General features: G+C 43.7%; 1 protein-coding gene across 7 annotated transcripts in view; it reads right to left on the reverse strand.

Moving 5' to 3' along the window:
* SH3RF2 (SH3 domain containing ring finger 2) overlaps positions 1–23,077 on the reverse strand; it is a 134,629-nt gene that overhangs the window by 107,763 nt on the left and 3,789 nt on the right. For 2 of the 7 annotated variants that reach the window (XM_014860708.3, XM_014860707.3), the window contains exons 1-2: positions 17,994–18,148; positions 16,315–16,798 (exon numbers count right to left, since the gene is read on the reverse strand). In XM_014860708.3, coding sequence (XP_014716194.1) covers positions 16,315–16,692 — 378 coding nt within the window. In that variant the 5' untranslated portion in view covers positions 16,693–16,798; positions 17,994–18,148. Of the gene's footprint in view, positions 1–16,314; positions 16,799–17,019; positions 17,040–17,910; positions 17,931–17,993; positions 18,149–23,077 lie in introns of those variants that run through there. The other 5 variants (XM_070517257.1, XM_014860709.3, XM_070517256.1 and 2 more) reach the window with 4 other exon arrangements.

A 23,077-nucleotide genomic window follows, 5' to 3' on the forward strand; every position in this document is an offset into this window, starting at 1 on the left:
ATGGGTTCCTGTTGCTTGCAACCGAAAGACATCCGGCAAACATAGATTTAAGCAAATTAATATTATGTATCAGGAGTCTCAAAAATATTCATCCCCTTTGACCCAGTAATCACTTTTCTATTCTTTGGAAATAATTTAAAATGCTAAAAAGCAAAACCAAAATAGTTGGTGGGACTGGGCAAACGGTTGCATAAGAAAGTGCTCCTAGGTGGCCATATCCACGACGCTGGAGGCACTTGTTGCCCAGCCCGCGCTCACCTGTTTCATACCTTTTGCTTTACATTTGGAACATGTTTTTATTGCCGCCTTAGTTTTAATCTATGTCTCTGTACAGCTTGTCCCTTGTCCTTTTCCCTGAGTCTTTGGAAACTGCCTTTTGAGGCTCAAAATGGGCATAAACTGTGAGACCGTATCAATGCTTATTTGCTGCTCAGACCAAATTGCAGTTGAGCGCGTGAGGTCTGAAAGTGCACTGAAGAGGCCACGGTGCAGAATGCTCCACACGATCTGGATGTGTTTCTGTTTCTAAAAGAATTTTTTATGCTGAAATCTGGTTTGGGGGAGTCTGACCCAGCCCAGGAACCTACAATGGCCTGGGCAAGAAGCAAGCAGTTTGGTAAAATACAAAGTGCCTGGATGGAGAAGCAGGAAACCTAGCGTTCAGTCTATTCACTGGCCAGCTGTGTGGCCTTGGAAAGTCCATTCTCTTTGCTAAGCTTTAGACTCCACATTTATATGACATGGGGCCAGATGTATTTTATGGCCCTTTCAGCTCTCAGCACCCGTGTTTTACGCTTCCTTATAAGGTGGCATTTTAAAAGAAAGTTTGAGATAACCTTGGTTCAGGAGTGCCTTTATGCAATAGCTGGTCCAGGTCAGGCTTCAGGCACAGTCGCAGATGAATTTGCTGGGATGAGTTCCCCTTTGAAAGAACCTGTCCCTAAGTCCTCAGAGATGGGTCTCCTGAACCAATTCCAAGGAGGGGAGGCTGACTTGGCCCCATTCTGCTCCCAGATGGAGGCACCCAGTTAACTCTGGGACAACTTGGTGATTCAGCCTTACAAGGTTCCATTTAATCTTGAGAATAACCATTTGAAGTAGGAAACTGAGGCTCACAGAGAAAGCTGGGATTCAAACTCAGGTGATTTGGTTTTAACGTCTGTGATTTTTCCCTCTGCCTGATTGACATCCTGTGGGTAAACACCTCTGAAGTGAGCAGTGAGGTGCACATTCAGAGAGGGTGACATGAAGGCGATCCCCCCTCCTCTCAGTTTTAATGCTACAGTAGAACTCCTTAAGGGCATCAGCTTGGCCCAAATCCAGCTTTGTCTCTTGCTCCCTGTGTGACTTTGAGCAAGTTAAACTTCCTGAGCCTTAGTCCCCCTACCTGTAAAATGGAGATGAAAGTAATACCTCACATAGAGGTTGCAAGAGTTAAACAGAGGTGCTTAGCACAGTGAGTTTTCAATAGGGTTAGTGACACATAAAGGCTCCAATTTGCAGGCCTAAACTGCAGCAAATTCTACTGTTTCTACTTCCAAATTTTCTCTCAAATCCATCCACTTGTCTCCATCACCGCTACCATCTTAGTCCAGGCCACCCATCCAGAAGACCAGAGTTGATTTTCTACTTCCATTCTTGTCCTGCAGAAATTCATTTCCCATATAAGAGCCAAAGTAATAAACTGAAAATCAGGTCAGATTATTTCCCTACCTTAATCTTTCTCATTGCAACTAGGATCCAATCTCCCTTCATCACCACGGCCTCTTGGTCCCTGGAGACCTTCCGCTGCAGGCTTTTCTCATGCCGCTCCATTGTTTATCACCCCTCAGCCATGTGGGTCTTCAGTCAGTTCCCCCGAACTCACCAAGTTCTCCCTGCTCTCTGGGAAGACGATCTCCACAGCCAGAACTCAATTCTCTACTCTTCACAGGGCTGCTTTCCTCTCATCTTTAGGGTCTCAGCAAAAATGCCTCCTCTTAGTGAGGCTTTCTTGACCACCCTGATCAAAGATCTTCCCTTTTATCCTCTGTTTCATATCCTTGTGTAGAGTTAGTTTTACAGCAGACACTTACCATAATTTGTGATATTTTAGTTATTTTGTGTGTATGTATGTGATGCTGTTCGTGTTCTACCTATCTTTTCAGATCCCTTTACCATTTCTGTGCAATGCAGTTCACTTCCAATAGTCAGCACCTGCAATTTTGTTGGAAGCCTTCCCTTGAGCTTCTAGAACCTACTTTGCCCCTCAGGGAGACTCTTAACCAATGACTGATTTGTATGGGGATATAAATACCCCAGATCTCTCACCTCTTAGCCAGGATAATTCTGAGGTATGAGTTTTACACTGTTTCCCAGAGTTTTCCAGATGGATTAAGCTCCTCTAGTGCGCTGTCATGACTGGCTTTACAACACACCATTCCTGGTCACCCTCCCTCTCCTCTATGATGTTCCCACTCCCCTACCAATGTCCTTACACCTCCCAAATAATCTATGAGCGCTCAACCCTCATGTTAGGGTCTGATTCTTGGGAGAATCCAACTAAGACCATGGATTTCTTGGTTCTTTTTATCTACCCCAGTAGAGTGTATGTTATATGTCTATCTTGTTCATGGTTATATCCTAGTGCTTAGTTTAGTGTCTGGTAAACATGAGCACTCAATATATCTTTGTGTAATGAGCGCGTTCTAGAGGTATTATTATCGCAATGCAGAATTTCTTCCTTTCATGGAATTTAATTTACACCAGTAGCCTACCATACACCCACAGAATGTTACATGTGCCCTCCAAAGCTTACAGAATAAAAACAAATATTTTGCTTTCTATAGTACTTTCAAGAGTAGCCTTCCTGTTAAAATGTTGTTTATCAAGGTTTGTTATGGCTAGAGGCTCCTTGCAAGGAAGAGATCTTAAGAGAGAGCCTCTAGGAGTATGGCAATTCTTCCTGGGAGCCACCTGAAATCCCAGCATGGAGATACTTTAGACATCTTTTATGGGTGGGACAAAACCCTGGGTGGGAGGTTTAAGCAAAACCAACTGGATCCCGGACCAGGTGCCCTCAGTGGAATAAGATGGATGCCTATGAAGAGAGAGTTGCAATAACAACACTAAAGAATGACAAAAATCATCAACATGTGCTGATTGCACTTATGGGCCAGTCCTTGAGTGTGTCACACGTCTTATCTCATTTAATCTTCAGAACCAATATATGGAGTAAATTATATGTTACCCCATTCCCAGATAAAGAGATGGAGGCTCAGGGAGGTTAAATGACTTACCCAAATTCATACAGCTAACAAGAGGTAGAAGCGGGATCTGAAATCAGTCCTCATGACTTCAGAGACCCTGCTCTTATTCCTCTATCTCGCCCCCTGGGTTAGGAGAACTTAAACCAGCTCACCAGGTGAACTAAGCAAAATGCTTCAGCCTAGAGAAAGTAAGATTGAAAACAACACACAAATATAAGCTGCAACCCTCCTGAGTTGCCTTCAAAGACCTGTAGGCTCCCATGGAAAGAGAGGGCAGGTGTGTTTTGTGTGGCTCAATTTCAGGAAGATTTTTCTAATATTATTGTCCAGAGGTGAGGGAATGGAGAGTGTTCAAGCACAGAAAACTCCCCACACTGAGATTTGAAGGCAAAAGTTATGCATGCTTCTCTGTGGGAAGTCAAAGAGAGGACCGAAGAATAGGAGAGCTGATTGGCTGGCTTGGAGGACCTTCAGGATCTCTTTTAGATGTGAGAGTCTAGATTACAAAGGAATTAGAAGACTCCCACAGACCCTGCACATGTGATTAGTACCATAAGGTTCTGGAACAACAAGATTTACACAGGTAGTATGACTTGAGAGAAATTTACTAATGCCATGTTAATAAATAAAAAAATATGTGCTATGTTTACTCTTTGCATAAGGGAGGCAGCGCTCCTGTACCGCTGGATGAGCCGGCATAACGTGATGGTCAAGAACGTGTGCTTGGAGTCAGTCTATAGCAGTCACTTTGGGCAAGATACTCAGTACTCCTGAGCCTCAGCTTCCTCATCAGTAAAACAGTGATGCTCTGTGGATTAAAGCTTTTGCAGGTATAGTATTTACTATAGGTCCTTGAAGACTACAAAGGCTAAAAACTGGTAGCTATTTTTCCTGAAAATCTTTAAATTTATTTCTAAAAAACATAAATGCAAATACTTCTGTATCATTTGCATACTCCGTCAAATAGGAAGAGGGCAAATTTTAAAATTTGAGATGCTGGAATCCTGAGACTTGGAGAATCTGGGACTTTTCCTATAACCACAGTAATTGCTGACATTTATTAAGCACTCAGGTACATTTCATGTCACACGGTCGGTTCTCAGCTAAAACAGGATTAGAAGCTGACTTTCCTGAATTTCAGGCTCTGTTTCTCCCCGCTGCAAGGGATCATTTTGCCTAGCCAGATGACAAGTTTCCAAAAGGAATGGAACATAATATTTTCTTCTGACTCTAACTGTTTACATTTCTAGGAAAAGCAGACTAGTTCTCAATCAGAGCTTGTCACGTCTCCTGATAACATATCTTCCAAGGTTTCCTCCCTTGCACTCTTGGTCCCTCGATCAGCTTTCCTCCCTTTTCTCCTTCTTCCTCTCTGGTTTTTGTTGCCCCTGTCTAGATCTCACATGCACCTTTCCTGCCTTTCTCCTTCCCTCCCCTCCTCTTTTCTCTGACTCTATTTCTCCCTCTCTCATCTCCCTCTCTATTCACCTACACTCACTTCTACTGCTTAAATCCTTAAATTTCAGACCAAGTAGCATCCAGCTAAGACATAGCATATCATTAACATAGAGTTGGATTGGCTTCAGATTACATCATGCTCTGGAAGCTTATCAACAACATAGAATGGTGACATTGGTGCCAACAGGCACCAACCAGCAAGGGTAGACAGTGCAGGGCTCCACAGGGTTCCAAGGAAACACCATACTTGTCTTGGTCACCCTGACTGATCTGCTTAAGAGTCCAGTCCTTGGATGTAGGCAGACTTGGTTCAAATCCTGGCTCTGCCGCTTCCTAGTACTTTCTTCATCTGTAAATGGGAAAATAACATGGACTACCAATGGTTTGTTGGGGGGATTCAAGGAAACTATGCTTATTTTGCACAGCGTCTGGCACACAGTGTGTGCTACGTGATGGTAGTAGTTATTAAGATGCTAATTAATAACTATGTCCACCTCCTCTCCGGCTTCTCTCTTTCCTGGTCCCTTCTTCCCCACCCAAGTAATCAGGATAAGTACTCCACGTGACAAAGTTTGCTTGATTTTCTAGGCCTTGGGACAGCAAGTGGAATGGAGAAGTTAGGAAACTGAGGACGTGTCTCAACCACAAAGTGTCATGATTGTGAAAAAAAATCCTAGTGTTTCAAAAATTTCAGAAAACAAACAAACAAACAAACAATACAAAGAAACACGTTTAATTGAAAATTCTTTTCCTTTCTAATACAAAGGGAAGTAGAGGAGGAGATGGTCAATGTTCTTTCTGTTAAAATGCAGGCTCCTGCATCCTGGATACTTTTTATAATCTCTTAAGAGGAAGACAACACTTTCATCTCCTTCCATTCTGCAGTCACCCCATTCTTCCTTCTTTCGAGCATGGAACTAATCTTCTTGGAGTTCCCTTATCTATGGGAGTTCACCACTCCAAGGAGATATCTGAAATCCACAAGATTACATCTCCTGCTACTCCAGAGAGCCCAGAGGGGAAGTTTTCTGCCCCTCCACTTCTCGACCATTCCTGTTTATTAAGCAGAGGCCCCAAATAAGATTTATTGCAGCCTTGCCTTTCTCATATCCTTGCAGCTTGTTAATATCACAGACGAAAACCCTTTCTGAACACAGCTCTGCAGAGTTCTATTCCTACTCCAGGCCCACTGATTCTGCGGCATTGCCTTGGCAACCAATTAAAATACTTCTTTGTGTGTGGCAACATCATCCTTAATTCTGCAAAACCAGGGCAACCTGCTCAGAGGGCTGAGGGCTGTCTGTCAGTTGGTGTTCTCTCTCTCTGGCTCCATTCTGGTTTGACTTCTTTTTTCACCTCCCAACTACCTCTGAATGCCCTGCAAGCACCTGCATGCCGTTCCTAACACACCTGGCTTGAAGTCAAGAAACGCCCTTGTCAACAAGACAGGGGCTGGAAGGGATCCTGGGGACAAAATGGTTGGTATGTCCCCTTTCCTCTAGCCTCAGGGGAAGATACCAGGAGTGCCTCAGTCATGAAGCTGCTGAGTCTAACTGCAGTTTCTTGCAGTCTGGCGAACACTATGTATTCAATAGTTAAATATGTATTGACGCTGGTTGCATTCAGGCACTGTGCTAGGCAGTGAGGAGACAAGACACCTCCTTAACCTCATGGAGCTTATAGGCCAGTAGGAGAGAGAAGTGAGCAGACAATGCCGTATTGTACAGCCTGATGTGTTCTGCGGAGGCTGGAGGGTAGCCCCGGGGACTCTGGGAACCAGAGGAGGAATCTATGGCCAGCTTAGGATTTGGGACAGAGCTGACTTCCTGGAGGAGTAAAGGCTACACTGAGACCTGAGGATGGGCTGCAGTCAGCCAAGTGGGCCAGTTTCTCAATTAGGTGGACAGTTTCCTTCTTGTCTTCTTCAAACTGGCAGTTTCGCTGATGTTCTCAGCTGAAGTTTTCCTACCAGCCTCTCAGGGAAGGGTAACAGCGAATGTCCCAAGTTTTCTCACCTCTTCTCTTGGCTTTCCACGCTGTGCATGCAAATGGTGGCTCAAAGGCACATTTTTCAAAACCAGCAGCATTGAGACCATGATGCCAGATCTCATCATCCAACGTATGTGCTGTATGTGTATTCTGAGGTTTGCAATCCTCAGCGTCATGGGTTTCTGGGAATGCTGAGTGATTAGAATTCAGATCATCTGCATTTTAAACAAGTGCAACCTCAATAACTGCCCTGAACACAGAGGCAGGGATGCTAAATTTTGGTCTGTAACCATTTTCTCCCATTGTGTTTTCTTATATTAACACTTACTGAGCACAAACCTCTGATGTGTAACACAGAGTAAACAGTAGCACCCATCTCAGTGGTTGTAGAGTTAAGTGAGACTGCGAGGCTAAAAGTGCTTTATTCAGTGCCTGACACATAGTAAGTCCTTTGTTTTAAGTTCTATTAACTGCATCATAATTATTAGTTTACATGGCTGTCTCCCCAAAGACGATGAGCCCTTTGAGGGCAAATATCCTATCTTTCTTACTTTGTTCTCCACTGGAGCCTAGCCAAGGGTCTTACTCATATAAGTCATCCCATACATGTCTATTGCCCAAATGAGACTTAGGAAATAAGAAGAACAACGCCTCACATTTATTGTCACTGAATTTACTGTGTGTCATGCCTTGTGCCAGGACCTTTACAAGAATTATCTTGATTTATCTGCCAAATGATGCCAAGATCACTGTTATCTGCGTGTCTACAACGCAGTAAAAGAGCAGAGTCCAACTACAGTAAGTGTGGCCATACCTTCAAAGATTAACCTGCTTGTATGACTGCAAGCAGACAGTTAACCCTTAAAAGCTTACTTTGTCCAGACCCTGTACTAAGCACTTTACACGTATCACCCCATTAAATCCTCCCCGTAACATTATGAAGTAAGCTTATTATTTCCATTTTACAACAATGATGCTCAGAGTGGCTAAGTAACTTGCCCAGAAGCACACAGCCAGTACACATGAACAGAGCCTTTGTTCTGAATCACAGCATTATCTTGTTTACTTATCTCATTGCGAATCTTAGGTCAGAAGCAGCAGAAAATTGGAATACATATTTTTAAAATGATACTAAAATGCCTATTCTTATTCAGAAAGAAGTTTAAAAAAATATCTATGTACTGAGGGGGCAATGGGGAGTTAGTGTTTAAATGGGTACAGAATTTCAGCATGGGATGATGAAAAAGTTCTGGAGATGGATCGTGGTGATGGTTGTACAACAATGGAAATGTACTTAATGTCACTGGACTATATTCCTAAAAATGGCTAAAATGGCAAATTTTATGTTATGTATATTTTATATATCTGTGATGTGCTTTGGCAGTGTGTGAGGTACAGGGTCCACCTTCCTACATGAAAAGTTGCCTTCCCTTCATATCAGAGGCCAGGTCCATTCAGCTTATAATTAGTGGCCAATTCTTTTAGAGCCTCTTCTTTTCCCTCACTGGTATCCCTGTGACTAAGTGTCGATTAGCTCAAGATAAAGTGTTTCTCCTAAGACGAAAGACACACATACAAGTTGCGGTATCTGACGCAGGAGTTTAGCCATATATGGGGTGGCATTTCCCATCTTCACAGGGTTAGCAATGCATGAGCCAACTGGGTTTTGAACCTGGCCCACTGTGTTTTCCAGAGAGTGCTGTTTGTCACCCTGAAAGGTATTCAATTAGGTGATTCATATCTAGAATACTTCAGTCACCACGTGTCTTTACACCTAATGTAATGTGTTGCTCATTCCTCATGTAGCCCTGTAATGGCTTGATTCTTGAAGAGTTCATTTCTGCATCCTGAGGAGTTATTCCATGAGGCCGTGAAGTCTACCATAGACATGATGTGTTCATTTATTTATGCATCTATTCAAAAAATATTTGGGGGTTCGCAATAAGAGCCAGGCTGTAGGCTAGGTCCTCCAAGCATGGTATTGAGAGACAAGACAAGCTGCCTGTTTTCCCTGTGCTTGGAAGAAAGATTGGAGTAACTGAGAGATATCTGAGGTGAACTCAGCTACTATTTGAGTCCTGGAGTCTGAGCTCATGAGCATCCCTGGTATGAGCTTTGAGTGGTATGAGCTTTCAAGACAGAGCCTGGCACACAGCAGGCACTTAGGAGCAGTCTGTTGAATGCCCTGGCTTCTGAGCTGGGGATCTAGAGCAGTGTGACCCTGGAGGTTGACACAGACCCAAGTTGCAGGAAGCTGCTCATGATGAACGGACTGGTCTTTCCTTGCCGGTGTTCTACCACTTGCTTTGGATGCACTGGCTTGTGCTTCTAGGTGCTGGGGTTATCTGGTTACCTGACTGTTTCAATGGAAAAGAATGGCTCTGTTTGCCAGTGAAGTGGAGACTACTCCTTAGTTACCCAGTAAGCTCAGCCACCTGCTTGGAGTAGAGACAGCTTGTTTGGCTGCATTGATCCATCAGGTAGATACGGTCCATAGGCCACATGATGACCTGTAACCAGTTTGGCAGCAGAGAGACTTTATCACAGAGAGTAATTGACATGTGTCTCCCTGGTGGTGCTTCTGAAGCCAGGTATCCAGTCACCCTGTCTCTTCTCCACCTGTTTCCTCTCCTCCCTCTCGTCCAACTTCCATTCTAATCAAGAGATCCCCATCTTGCTCTGCCTTTCCTAGCACCCACCTGCCCAGAACACCCTGCCTTTTCATCCTTTGACCTTCCTGACTGCTGAAACACCTATTTTTTTTTTTTTTACAGGAAGTTTCTTTTTATTGGCCAAGCTTCATTTCTCTCACACTGAACCACCTCAATGCCTGACATTTTCATAAACCATCATTTCTTCAGTCTAAGACTTCTCTACCATAATAATCTTTATTAGGTTATCATTTACATACAAAAATGTACTCTTTTTAAGTGTACAGTTTGATGTATTTAGACAAACCTATATACCATCACATAAAACATTTGCATTACCCAATAAAAATTATAGTTTACAGTCTTGCCATTTCTAGAATTTTATATAAACAGAATCAGACAACATGCACTCTTGAGTAAGACTCTCCTTTTTTCATATCTTAATGTTTCTAAAATTGGATGTATCTTACAGTGAACATCTAACATGGTAGTGCTTCTTTTTTTCCTTAAGAGCTAGAACTAAATAAATGATACATCTTATGGTGGATAATATCTTTAAATCCTGAATATATATACATACATGGTACAGTAGATATACACATACACAGTATATATAATATGCATGTGTGTTTACATGTACGTGTGTGTATATACATGTATACTGACTGGTTGGTTTTACCATTAGATGGTAAGCACTGGGAAGGCAAGAACCTTTACCTTGCTGTATGTATAGGCTCCCACAGTGCCTGTAGCTGGACACTGGGAGGAGCTAAATAAATACTGCAGATGGCGGTGATAGTGAGTTTCAGTTTCCCCAGAATATCTTCTAATGGCAAGAACTTGCGTAAAACTCTTCTTGGAATGAGTCAATAATCTCTAACTACAATAGGGGTTCTCTTTGGGGGCTCAGCTACCTCTGCATTAGTATGACACAGCATTTTCCAAAATTTGTTCCGTGGACAATGAATATTACTCAAGATGCTAATAAAAGGAGGGAGAGGAGGTGCCACTGTCATAGAAATTGGAAAATATATATATATTTAAATATCCCACCACTTAGAGATTCACAATTTGTTAGCATGCTAAAAGTCTTGAAATGTCCCGTAGCAAAGAAAAAACATTTCTCTCTGTTTTAATCTCAGGTTTGTTTGACCCTGGAGCTTTATGGAACATCCATTAATACCTTACAGAGTACTGTACACCTTGTGAAAGATTGGCCTAATATATAAGCATGAATTTAAAAAATGGGAAAGGAAAGAAGAAGATAAAGAAATTGAGGAGAGCTGTATTTGAGCTGGTCCCAGCTAATCCCAACGCTATGTAATGGTATCTGGAATGAAATGGATGAGGATGCTCTTTGTGAGTAAAAGGCTGAGCAAGCACTTTCCCTGGCTTCATAATCTCTTCATAGTATAAAGGGACAGGTGAGCAGGCAACCTTTCCTAAGAGGAAATGAAAACAACACAAAAAATATGCATTGGCTAATCCCTTAGGTGACATGCCCGCAGTGCACAGGGTGGATAATTGAGGTTGAGAAAGGAAAGCCTCGTGCCCCGCCCCTCTGCCTTGGCCATCCCATGGGGGACAAGCTGTTGTGTTTGTCCATTGTTGGGCCAGATACTTTTAACTGATGAGAAAATTGAAGCAGGTAATAGAATGGCTCGCTAAAACAGAGAAGAGCTCACCTGTAGGAATTATGTTGATCATTATGTTGATGGCAAAGTCCTTCTCAGAAATAGCATGGACCCACTACACACAGAGATGAAAGGAAATCAGAGTGGGCCAGGTGAAACTCCAGCAGAGGTGAAAAGAAATGTACAAGAGCTCCTTTTCTTTTTTCAAAATATTATTTTAAGCATTATCATACAGTAAAATGGACTTTTTCCCCTTTGTGTATATTTCTATGAATTTTAACACATGTATAGATTCACTTAACCACTAACACAATTAGGATACGGAACAGTTCCATCACCCCGTAAAACTCCCTCATGGTATTCCCTTTTAGTCACATCCTCTCCCAACCCATAGCCCCTGGCAACCACTGAAAATCACTATTTCCATCACTGTAGTTTTGTCTTTCTGAGAAATCTCTTTCCTTTTGCTATTCCCTTTGCTTAATTTTTTAATGGAGTTCTCTGCATGTTTATGTGTAGGTGCAAAGAACGTCAAATCCAATGCAGCTGACTTTCTCCTCTATTATTGTTTTGTTATTGACTGTTGCTAACATTTATTAACATCCATTATGAACCAGGTGCTTGTACTAAGCTTCTACATACACTATCTCATTTTAATCTTACAATACCCTGATGATATATGGATTATCACTATTATCTCCATTATCCAAATACGGAAATTGAGAGTCAGGGAGATTAAGTGACTTGCCTAAGGCCTCACAGCTACCAAATAATTGAATCCCAGCACAAACCCAGCTCCTTGTGACCACAACGCTTGAACACTGTAGCCAGCAATAAAAAGGAGGGCACTGTAACTAGGAAGGAGGTAAGAGGTTGGGGGCAGGGCCAATTTGGGGGCCATGTGGTTTTTAAAAGGGTTTACAAATGGGTGTGAAGCTGGAGAACCACCTGGGTCTCCTGACTTCTCAGCCTCAGCTCCTACTTTAGTGTTTTCCTCCACCTGCCTCATGTGGCCCTCGCTGACCCAGGTGGCACCAGCCTGCAGTTTTCAGAGGCTTGGAATGGTTCCAGTTCCCTTGCAGATTTAGCAGAAACCATTGTCTGTGTCACAGCTCTGCTGCAGGACACAGCAGCTGAGACCCAGGAAAGGAGCTGGATGCCTTCTCTTTTCTACCCGGCCCCAATTCCCTCATGTGCTTTCTGACCTCATTTGCCCCCCTCGGTTGCTTTGCAACACTAACTGAAAAAGTTTCTAGGACACAGCCACCTGGTCTATGTGCTGGAAGTGGCAGGTGTGTTCTTGCTGAGATGGGACAAGTAAGACAGGAATGTGTGTGGTGCTTGGCATGATGCATAACAAAGGAGGAGAAAGTTCAGCCCTGCAAGATCCGGGGCTGCAACGTTTGTGGTGGGGATAGTGAGAGGCAGAGGGAAGGTAAGATAGAAAGGTTAATGAAGAACTGATGATGCTAGCAAAGTGGGCCAGCTTCTTGCCCTGCCTGTGGTTTTCCTTTGAGCTTGCTATTTGGGGAAGTGAAGTTGGCTAGTGAGTTTTCTCCTAGAATCAACTCCTAGCTCCTAAGGGGTCTTGAAAGTGAGCTGCCAAACCAACACATGCTGGGAAGACACACATCTCAATCATGGCCATGGAGCATCTAGAGACAAACAAAGTGAGCCAGAAATCAGGGTACCAAGGACCATCTCTAGTTGACACTCAATTAACAAGGGGGTGAAAGAGGGTGTGTAATTTAGAGTGGAAAGTGTTGACTCACTTCAATAACAATAACAGCTAATATTTATTGAGCACTTAATATTAGCCCGTCAATGTGCTAAGAGATAAATGACATGAATCCTCTCATTTATTTCTCACAACAGCCCTCTGAGGTAGGTACTACTATTATCTCCAATTTATACATGGGGAAGTAGGGTTCCTGAGGCTTAAGTGACTTATCCAAAGTATACAATTATTGAGCAGCAGAGGCAGGATTTGAATTCTTGTATTTTTCAAACCTAAGTTCGCAAATTCTTAGTTTTGTTGCTTTACTGCCTATCCTAATTCAGAAATGTTCTTAAAGGGTAACAGAGTGAGGAGGAAGAGAGATCAGCTATTTTGGAGCCCATAATCTTCACCTAGACTTGCAAAGTTCCTTTGGCCTCAGAACCAGTGGGATTCCCACTGCCAGGGGCCTTCTGGGAGTCTGTTGACCTCACTTGTTGCCTTGAAATAATTGCATGCTGTGGAAACCTACAGCCATTTCTCAAGTTTTCTTTTTACACAATCAACTTGGGAGGGTTTTAGACAGGTAGGCACAATGGACTATTTTTTCTCTCTTGTGCTGGCACCATGAAGTGTGACTCTTGGTTCCACCCTAGCATGCTGGCTGGCACAAGAAGTACCAGGCTTTTTCGAGCCAACAAAAAGATCTTGATGAGCTTGTTTTTTAGATGAGCCTCGGTGAGCAGAACATATTTTGGGCTTAAAGAGCTCACGGACAGAAAGCTAAATGAACTCTTTCAGAGGGCCACGTTAACATTGAGTCCTCTGTAAGAGATGTTTTACAAAACAGTACCCTGCAACAACAGGTTATTTTTGCCCTCTTAGGAAAGTACTTCATACTTAGTATCATCCTGGGCTGGACTCATCATAGGATCAAGTTCAATAATAATAATACCTATTGCATTCTCCTGCAAGGGCTATCACTCCTTTTGTATTTTGTAGAATGCCTCATGCACAGCAGGGCACAATACACAGTCAATAATAATGTTTACTCTGATAATGATCTTCCAAATGCCTTTCATCTAAGGATCTCAAAGTGCTTTGCAAACACTAATTAGTTAAGACTCACCAATGGCTATCCATTTTTACAATACATTTTCCCATTTTACAGAATTTTAAATTGAGACCCAGCAAACTTAAGTGGCTTGCCCAAAGTCATACAGCAAGTTTAAATTAATGATAATGACAATGATTTGCATTTCCATGGCATATGCTTTCGAAGGCAATATGAGTACACTGCAAAGATAATGTTCACACCATCCTGGGGAAGGTGGGGAGCAAGTATGATTAACTGTTGACTAAACTGGGTAAACTGAGGCGGAGACAGCAAGTAACTTGGTGAGGATTCGACAGAGGATGCAAGTCCACTCCTCTGACTCTCAGAACGGTGTGGCATCCCAGACAATCTTCAATTCTCTGAATGGAGGGATGCATGATTGCTTTCACACTTACAGGAAAGATAGCTATATTTTGGGGAATAAAACAGGATGCAGAATGACAGCCATATTTACATCTGGGAACGGGTTTGTTCACTCCCCACTGAGAGAAGCGAAAGGGATGAGATGAGACACTTCAAGAAAAGTGAGCTCAGGAAATGAAGGAAACAGGGGCGGTTGGGGGATGGCTGCCAGCTCTGCTCTCTTGCAGAGCATCTTTATTAAAACAGGTTCTGCCTGAAAGCAGGAGCTCTCAATGACCTTGTTCTGTGTGTCAGCCTCACGACAGGATTTGGTCCAGCGTGGCTTGGAGGAAGGGCACAACCCCATCACTGGCACCTTGGTCTGATGTTACAAGTCCCTGTGAAAGAGTTCCAGGGACACGGAGTATCTTAATGGCTGTCTCTTACGTATGACCAGCTCTCATCTCCACAACTCCCTATGCCAGGAGGGGCCTGGGAATCCTCTATGGTTCAAAAATTTAACTGTGGATCTATTTGTTGCTACCTATTCTCAGCTACATAGCCCTATAGAAAAAAGATGAAAACATGAAGAAAAATATTCAAGGCAATAAGGGACTTGGCGTCCCCAGTCTGGCGACACTGCCTTAGTGAGTGACGATACTGCACTGGGAGGCAAGTCAGACTCTGCAGGGTGGGGGAAGGGAGAGGTGGCTGGGTCTTAGGAATTCAAAGGGAGATTTGCTGACCCGACTCTCTATAAACATGGCTTGTTTGAGAAAAGTTTGCTGCCCTCCCCCACCCGCCTTCTCCAGGCCTGTGGATTCTGATTGATGACTAGACCTAGGGCTAATAGGCAGACCTAAAGAAGGGAGCCAGGCTCTTTTCTGGAATGTGTTCACATTCACAAGCACAACGGCAATAGTCTGCAGTGAAGAAATCACACCAATGTCCCACTTCTTCCTGCTCTCATTTTTGATCGTTTCCATACTCCCCTGCTGCATGGGCACCTTGGAGCTGCAGCGAACAGGTTAGCTGTTGGAAGGAATATTTTAGAAAGTTGCTCTGAACCCACATCACAAGGCTATTCTCCTGTGTGGGGAAGGAATCTTGGAAGACCCTCCCACCCACTGTGACTTCACAGCAGGGAGTCGTGGGAGCTGCTCTGGTATTAAAGCTTGCTTTCGGTAAGACGACAGAACGCAGCTTTGACTTTCTAAGTATGCCAGTGACCCAGGCCACAGCTTGGCGTGTCCACTTTGGCACACTGACTCCAGGGGTGACGGTGCAAATAATCCTGCCAGACTCAGAAGGACCATGTCCTTCTCTCCAGACGTACCCTTACACAGCTTCCCAAAAGGAGGCTCACAGCCAGGTCAGGTAAAGTCCTCAGGATGAGTCTGCACCGCGTTATCCAAACACCCGAGGTGTTACGTGATCCCCTGTGCGGCTCCAGTGGGTCCGTTCATTTTTTTTTTTTTTTTTTTTTTGCAGCCGCTGAGGTGCATTTTATGTGTTTCATTCATTTTGTAAAGTAAGGCACATCTGCGGGGCTCTGGTACACATCTGTTGTACTTCACAGCCCAGCCTTCCCTATCAGTCAGTCCATCCACACACACGCTTCCCTCCCGCTCGGTCTTCCAGCGTCAAGTATCTTCATAGCTTTCAACCGATTATGAATGAGCATCATCACAATAGCACTTTATGACTAGGGGGTGGGAAGAGGGATTTGGGCAAAATTCAAACAAAACCTGACATTTGGAAACTACTCAGAGATCTCAAAAGCAACAAGCAGTTGGATTTATTTTCTCTTTTTCCCATCCTCCATGCATTTCCCATGCACTGGTTTGGCCTCAGGACTGCAGAAGCGAAAGACCAAAAATATAATCAGGAAGGCTTTCCTTGTGCTATTACCTTCTGAACAAGAAGCAGAGAGAACCTAGGAAGCTTTCACCATTTTAAGGAGAATTTCTAGATGGATTAGATAGGCTCAGGATTCCACCAAGTTTTGGTAAAAGGATCACTGCCCACAGAAGATAATCTCTGGGGAATCATCGGCAGCACTCTGAAATGAAACTAAAAGAGAATAATTCCTAATTGCTGGTACACCCAAATCCGACCTCCAAGTGGACATGATAGGAACAAATAAGATCTTTCTTACCCCATCCATGTGGATCCTGATATTAGGCACCAGGCGGAAAGGGCTGGACTGCAGCCCTCTGGGGCTAGTCCTGCTTTTCCTGCTGTCCTGCGAGGTCAGCACACCGGGCCTGCGGAAGGAGCCGGCTCTCCCAGCGCTCTGCCCCGAGCGCACACCATCCAGAAGACGCACGAGCAGCAGGTTGGCCGGCAGGGCCTCGATGCTGCAAAACACCAGGGTCCTGCATTCGGGGCACCGCAGCTCCTTGTGGGCCTTGAAAATCCTCTGTAGACATGGTTTGCAGAAGGTGTGCTGGCAAGGCAGGACTTTGGCTGTGACATCGAGCTTCTCAAAGCAAACGGGGCACTCCAGAAGATCAAGTAACGTCAAATCATCCATTTTATTTTAAAGCTCCAGTCCTGACCTGGAAAGGCAGAGTCCGCATTGTAGGGTCAGCTGAGCCAAGGGGGCAGAGCCGGTCTCTTGAGAGCCTCAGAATTCCTGCCTGTATGAGTGAGAAACGAAGAGAGGGGAAAAAATGTGACTGCTCTGAGAGGTATACCCCACCTACATGAAGGCAGTGTCTCATAAGGCAGTTTGCAAGGACTTTGTTCCAGCACCCAAGTTTCAAATGACTCATTCTGAATCAGTGCTAGCAGGTAGAAGACCGACTTCTGCCTGCTGGAGGATCTGAGGGAGCTTTCAGCACAGTGACTGACTACTTACTCACTGCCTCTCCGCGTGGAAGGCAAGAGCAGGGAGCCAAGCCTGGCCTGTTGAAGCGGCATACCCACTCCTCTCTCAGCCAGGGCTCAGAGGGGTAAATTACACCCTCCAACCGTCAGGCTCAATTCTCAAATTGAGAATTGAGAATGCAATTTCCGGGAAGCTGTCCACTCCTCCTTCTTTCCCTAGGTTCATCTAGACAAGTTATTTACATACATAAGTATATCTGACTCTATGCAGATGTAGAATTATTTCCTTCACAATATATCTTTCCCCCTCATTTTATTCTAGCAACATCCAAGAAAAATTTCTACTAGAAACTGTTTTCAAAAATTGGTTTGCCTCAACTGCAGGCCATGGTACTTGGAAGTTTTTTTCTTTTTTTTTTCCTTCCTTCTTTCCCTCCTTCCTCCCTCCCTCTCTCCCTCCTTCCTAGCCTTCCTTCCCTATGTCTCTCCCTCTTTCCTTTTTTTTTTTTGCCTTTTCACCCTGATTATCTTAGCCTCAGAGACAATATTCCTCCCATAAGATAAAGCCACGCAGCCAGTTTAGTTACTTTGACAATTGTTCTCAGTTTCAACTGAAGGAGATAGGAATTCTGGACTGTGGTCACAGCCTGCAAAAACCAAGATGGAGCAGCATATACAGGTGTGTGTGTGTGTGTGTGTGTGTGTGTGTGTGTGTGTGTGTGTGTGTGTAGTCTGGAAACGATCCTTGTTCCAGGAAGAGTTTCCTTTTGGATGTCTGAAAAGAGGTCTCCAGTTTAGAAAAGTCTCTTGGGAAGAGGTCCTCTGTCCTTCACAAGTGCCAGGCCTTGGGTGACTGCAGCAACCAGGAGGTTTGGCATGAGGGTGGGTGGCCCCACTAGTAAGAAATGCAGACAGGACGCACCAGGATGAGAGATGGCGCCTTGCCTTCCTGAGATAGCTCTCCAAAGATGTCAGCGCGGGGGAGGCGTGCGGGGGGCCACTAACCTTGAGCTTGTAACCCCAGCTGATCCTCTGCTCGGCCGGGCTCCCTCCAACTCGCTTCCTTTTCCCCAAGAGCTGCCGCTGCCAGCGCTTTGAGAACTTTAACAACTCTGAGTCTTACTCATTTCAGGGATCGCCTTACCCAGCCCTGTTAACGCTTTCACTGCCGGGCAGCCACAAGGCTTTGCTCGGAGTTCATGCTTGGCTACTGATCCTTCCTTTATGTAACTGAGTTGATTTCTGGGAAAAGATTATAAGGGACAAAATATAAGCCAGCCCCTAAGGCCAAGATTAACAAAGTTTAGATTTTCACCTTTGTCGTTTTCTCTCCTATCCAAGAAGTTGAAACACACTCAGTTGTAAACATGCCAAGGTGATTGTGTTATTCAAAACCTTTATAAGGATTTCCTGAAAAGGTCAAACATATTAAGGGCAGCTACGATGACAAAGATAAGCTGGCCACCTAAAAGTACTGCTTCTTAAAAATCATAGTCAATCCTTAAATTTAGTAATTTGAGAGGGACTTTGGTGATTTTCTTTTTTGCTCAATCTCTTTAAATTAAAAAAAAAAGATAGAGTCAGTAATACATACCTATCTTTGACAGATCAAAGCAAAGAAGGGCTTTCTTAAAAAAGCAAAAGCGGGGCTGGCCCGGTGGCAGCAGTTAAGTTCACACGTTCCGCTTCGGCAGCCCGGGGTTTGACGGTTCGGATCCTGGGTGCGGACATGGCACTGCTCATCAGGCCATGCTGTGGCAGGCGTCTCACATATAAAGTAGGGGAAAATGGACACGGATGTTAGCTCAGGGCCAGTCTTCCTCAGCAAAAAAGAAGAGAATTGGCAGCAGATGTTAGCTCAGGGCTAATCTTCCTCAAAAAAAAAAAAAAGGAAAAGCAATGGTCCCAGCTCTTTGCCTAACCCCTACCCACTGGAGTCTTTTCATAGCCCAAAATAATGCTTATACTTCTATTTCTTGATTTATCAATAATACTTTAGATGTGAAGTTAATAATAAAGTTAATAATAATAACAGTAATGATAACAATATTACCAAACACCAGAGTAGCCCTTATCTGTGCCAAGCACAGTCCTAAATACTTTCCCTATGTTAACTCATTTAATCCTTTTTACAACCCAATGATACACAGCACTCTTCTTTACCCTTATTTTACAGAGGAGGGACCTGAGACACAGAGGGGTTGAATAACTCATCCCCAGAGTCACAGTTAGCAAGAGGCAGGTGGTTTGTGAACTTACTACTATGTCATATGATGATATAGCTTTAAGGGGAGAAGAGATGGTTGAAGAGAGCTAAACGTCACCTAGGATGGCACAAAGTCAAAAGGTGATGGCCGAAGTTGACTCATCAATTTCTTTTGCAAATGAGGCAGCTGTGCCCAGAGAGATCAAGAGATTCCTTGAAGTTGCCCAGTGAGGTGAGGACAGAACTGGGACTAGATACCAGGTGTTCTTTTTTACTGTGTCTTCTCTCTCACCCTGAGGAAGGCAATTCTTTACTATGCAGAAAGCACCTAGATACAGCTCCATGGGAAAATCTGCAGAGGGGGCCGAGAGGCCTGAGAACGGATTGTAGTGGTTTACATGATTTTCAAAGTTCTTCCATCTCAGTTCTTAAAGATCAAATGTGTGAAACTCAAAACACAGGAGAAATTTGGTAAGGAGCAGACAAAGTCATCTGCCCTCTGAGCACAGGGGCTTAATTTGGATATGTGTCAATTTCAAACACTATTTTCAACTCTCTCTCTTTTTTTTTTAATCTCCCTTTTATGGAGGGTTTTTGAGCTTCAATGACATCACATCCCACTCTATGGCCCGTCTCCTTCAAATAATTTCCGCTTTAGATTCCGTGCTCATCAGGAAGCCCCTGGCAGTTTGAGGCCATTTGCTGTCCTTACTCTGTTTTCCACTTGGCAAAGCTGAGCTGTCTCCTCTGTGAGCTGCCCTGCAGTCCCCTCACCCTCTAGAAAGGTCTGCCCCAGAGCTGGAACTCCTACTGCAGGGGCTGGGAAACCTTCTCCCTTCTTCCCTCTCCTTTTCTTTTTTTTTTTAAAGATTGGCACCTGAGCTAACATCTGTTGCCAATCTTCTTTCTTCTTCTTTTTCTTCTCCCCAAAGACCCCACAGTACATAGTTGGATATTCTAGTTGGGAGTGTCTCTGGTTGTGCTATGGGGGATGCCTCCTCAGCATGGCCTGATGGGCGGTGCCATGTCTGCGCCCAGGATCCAAACCAACGAAACCCCAGGCTACTGAAGCAGAGCCCATAAACTTAACCACTCGGCCACAGGGTCAGCCCCCCTCTTCTTCTTAAACACACTCTATACCCTTACAACCTCACATCGGCATCTACATGCATATGCACACACACGTGTGCATAAGGAAACACACACACACAATCGTAACAGTAACAATTATTGAGCATTTGCTGTATGCCATGGACCAGTGCTTAGACTTAAAACAGATTATCTCATTGAATCCTCTCAACCACCCCATAAGGTAGGTGCTGTAACTTTCCTGGGGTTACAGAGCTTGTGATCTGAACCCAGGTTGGTCCAATCCCAGAGCTTGTGTTCCTTACCATCATTGCTTCCCATGTTATAAAGTCATGCATCTGCCATAAATGCACCCATATATCTTTACAGCATAAACCCACACACAATTATACATATGTCCATACTATACACACCAGTTGATCTCAAAGCCAACCCAAAATAAAGTGATGAAGTCAAAGGAGCCCAAGCTCCTTGATTGTCGTTTTCTCTAACCTACCAATCTCATGGCTCCTCCATGCCCCTGCATGGCCAGTGGTCTCACAAAGCTTCAAGCCCTCCCATCCCCAAGAAAGCAGAAAAAATCCAGCTCCGTCCCAGGAAAGCAGGATAGGTCCAGTTGGCTGCTCTGTGCTAGCATATTTGGCAACTGAAGATTCAGCAGAATAGACCTGCGACGGTGGAACCTTAGGGACTAGAGGAGGACAGGGAAAGTTTACACTGAACAGGAGTGGCTTTTAGCACCTCTCAAATCACACCCTGTAGGTGGTCCCCAACACCACCCACATAATAGGTTAGTCTTGGTGAAAACTTGAGGAGAAATTTTCTTTTGAAGCTTCTGAAAAAGACGGAGAGTTTTAAGTGGGGATTTCATCTGGCTTACCCAAATGCTACCTTGGCGTCAAATCAGATGAACATCTAGTCCTCAAAAACAAACAAAAAGGTGAACTATGCACGCCTTCCCAGACTCCAGGCTCAGGTCCCCCCACCTCTGCTCCCACCCCATCAACACTCCTGTTTATATTTATACTGTTACTAGTGATTACAGACTGTACTCTTTTTAAATACCTGGGTAATATTTACGAGCTTCTGCTGCTTGTATTTACAAGTATATCTTGATTTATGTTAAAAAAAAAAAAAAAGCAAATCTGATCATATTGTTCTCCTGTTCAAAACCCTTCGGTAGCTTCCTTAGGATTTAGTAGTTGACCTTAGATAAAATCCAAATCCTTTTTCTGATCTATCAGGTCAGACATGATCTGGCTCTGGTCCACTTCTCCTGCCTTGACTTGCTCCCACATTTCCCCCACTCCCCACTCCAGTCCCGCTGGCTTTCTCTCTTTCCTGAGAATAGTTTAAGTTTTTCTGCCACAGGATATTTGTTCATAGTTTTCTTCATGTCTGCACTACACTTTCTAGTTACTCTCTTCTTCCTGCTCTCTTTCTAGTTACTCTCTTCTTCCTGCTCTCTTTCTAGTTACTCTCTTCTTCCTGCTCTCTTTCTAGTTACTCTCTTCTTCCTGCTCTCTTTCTAGTTACTCTCCTACACCCTTTGCTTTTTTCAACCCCTTCTCTGCACATTTTACCTTAAATGTCCCTTCCTTAGGGAAGCCTTCCTTGATTCTCATGACTAGAAAGTTTATCATCCTACACTGCTCCTCCATAAGTTATCGCAATTATAATTCAGTAATTATGTTAAAATGATTTATTTAATGTCTGATTCCCCTAAATAGACCAAAAGCTCCAGGAGAGCAAGATACTTATAAGTCTTGTCCCTGCTCTGTCCCTCATGTCTAACACGGTGACTGGCATGTGCTTGATGCTCAATAAATGTTTGTTGAATAGATCTATGGGCAAATAAATTAATTGTATTCTTAAAAACTTGTGTCTGGGCAGATGTACATCAAACTGTTGATAATGGTTCTATATTGGACACCTCTTGGGTGCATTTTGAATGTTTTCAGCCCCATCTCTTACTTAGGTGGGGAAGAAGTTCTACCAGATTCTGGTGGATGCTACCTGGCATTGTCAGGACCTTGCCATGCACCTCTTGCCTCCTGCCCCAGAACTTCTCTGATGTTGAAATTTGGGACACCCATGGGAACAGTCTCTCTACTCACATATGCATGATCTAGAAGTGTAGAGCATCTTTGACGAATGGGGATCTATGGATAAATGCTTCCCCCTTACATCCTTTAGAGTAGGCAGTGTTGAGCGTTCATAAGGCTCTTCATAACGTTCCATGGGATGAGTACCATTCATCCGTTGGGTGGCTAATGCAATGGTCCATCCTTGTATTGTCGCCCCCTCATTCCCTGTATCATTCCTCCATCCCTAACCTCTGCTCCCAACTAAATTACCTTCAAGCAAGCAAGCCTTTGTCTCAGGTTAAGATAGTTTCTTTCAAATTTAAAATTAAATCACAAAGCAAGTGTGCAGACAATTTTGTCAATCAAATTTATTTATTTATTGGAATTGTAATTTTGAGGTGTGCCATTTTCATTGACTGGCTCTTAACACTTTGACGGTCTCAGGATCTTTGCCATAAAGTGAATTACTTGTAAACCAATCCATAAGTTCATCAAAGGAGTTCAGGTAGTTGCGAATGTAAAGCATTGTAACTGAAAGGGCCATGAAGACTCTGTTGACTGTTATTGGACTCTTGTTGGCAGAGGCCATGTTTTGTAACTTGTTGCTCTCTTTCTTTAGTACCTATATAAATTTAGACATATGTTTTAAATATTTCAATGGAGCCATATTATCAGTTTCCATGATGCTGAATTTGCCCCTGTGATTT

Source organism: Equus asinus, chromosome 9 (assembly GCF_041296235.1).
Source record: "Equus asinus isolate D_3611 breed Donkey chromosome 9, EquAss-T2T_v2, whole genome shotgun sequence".
In the NCBI taxonomy this organism is placed as follows: Eukaryota; Metazoa; Chordata; class Mammalia; order Perissodactyla; family Equidae; genus Equus; species Equus asinus.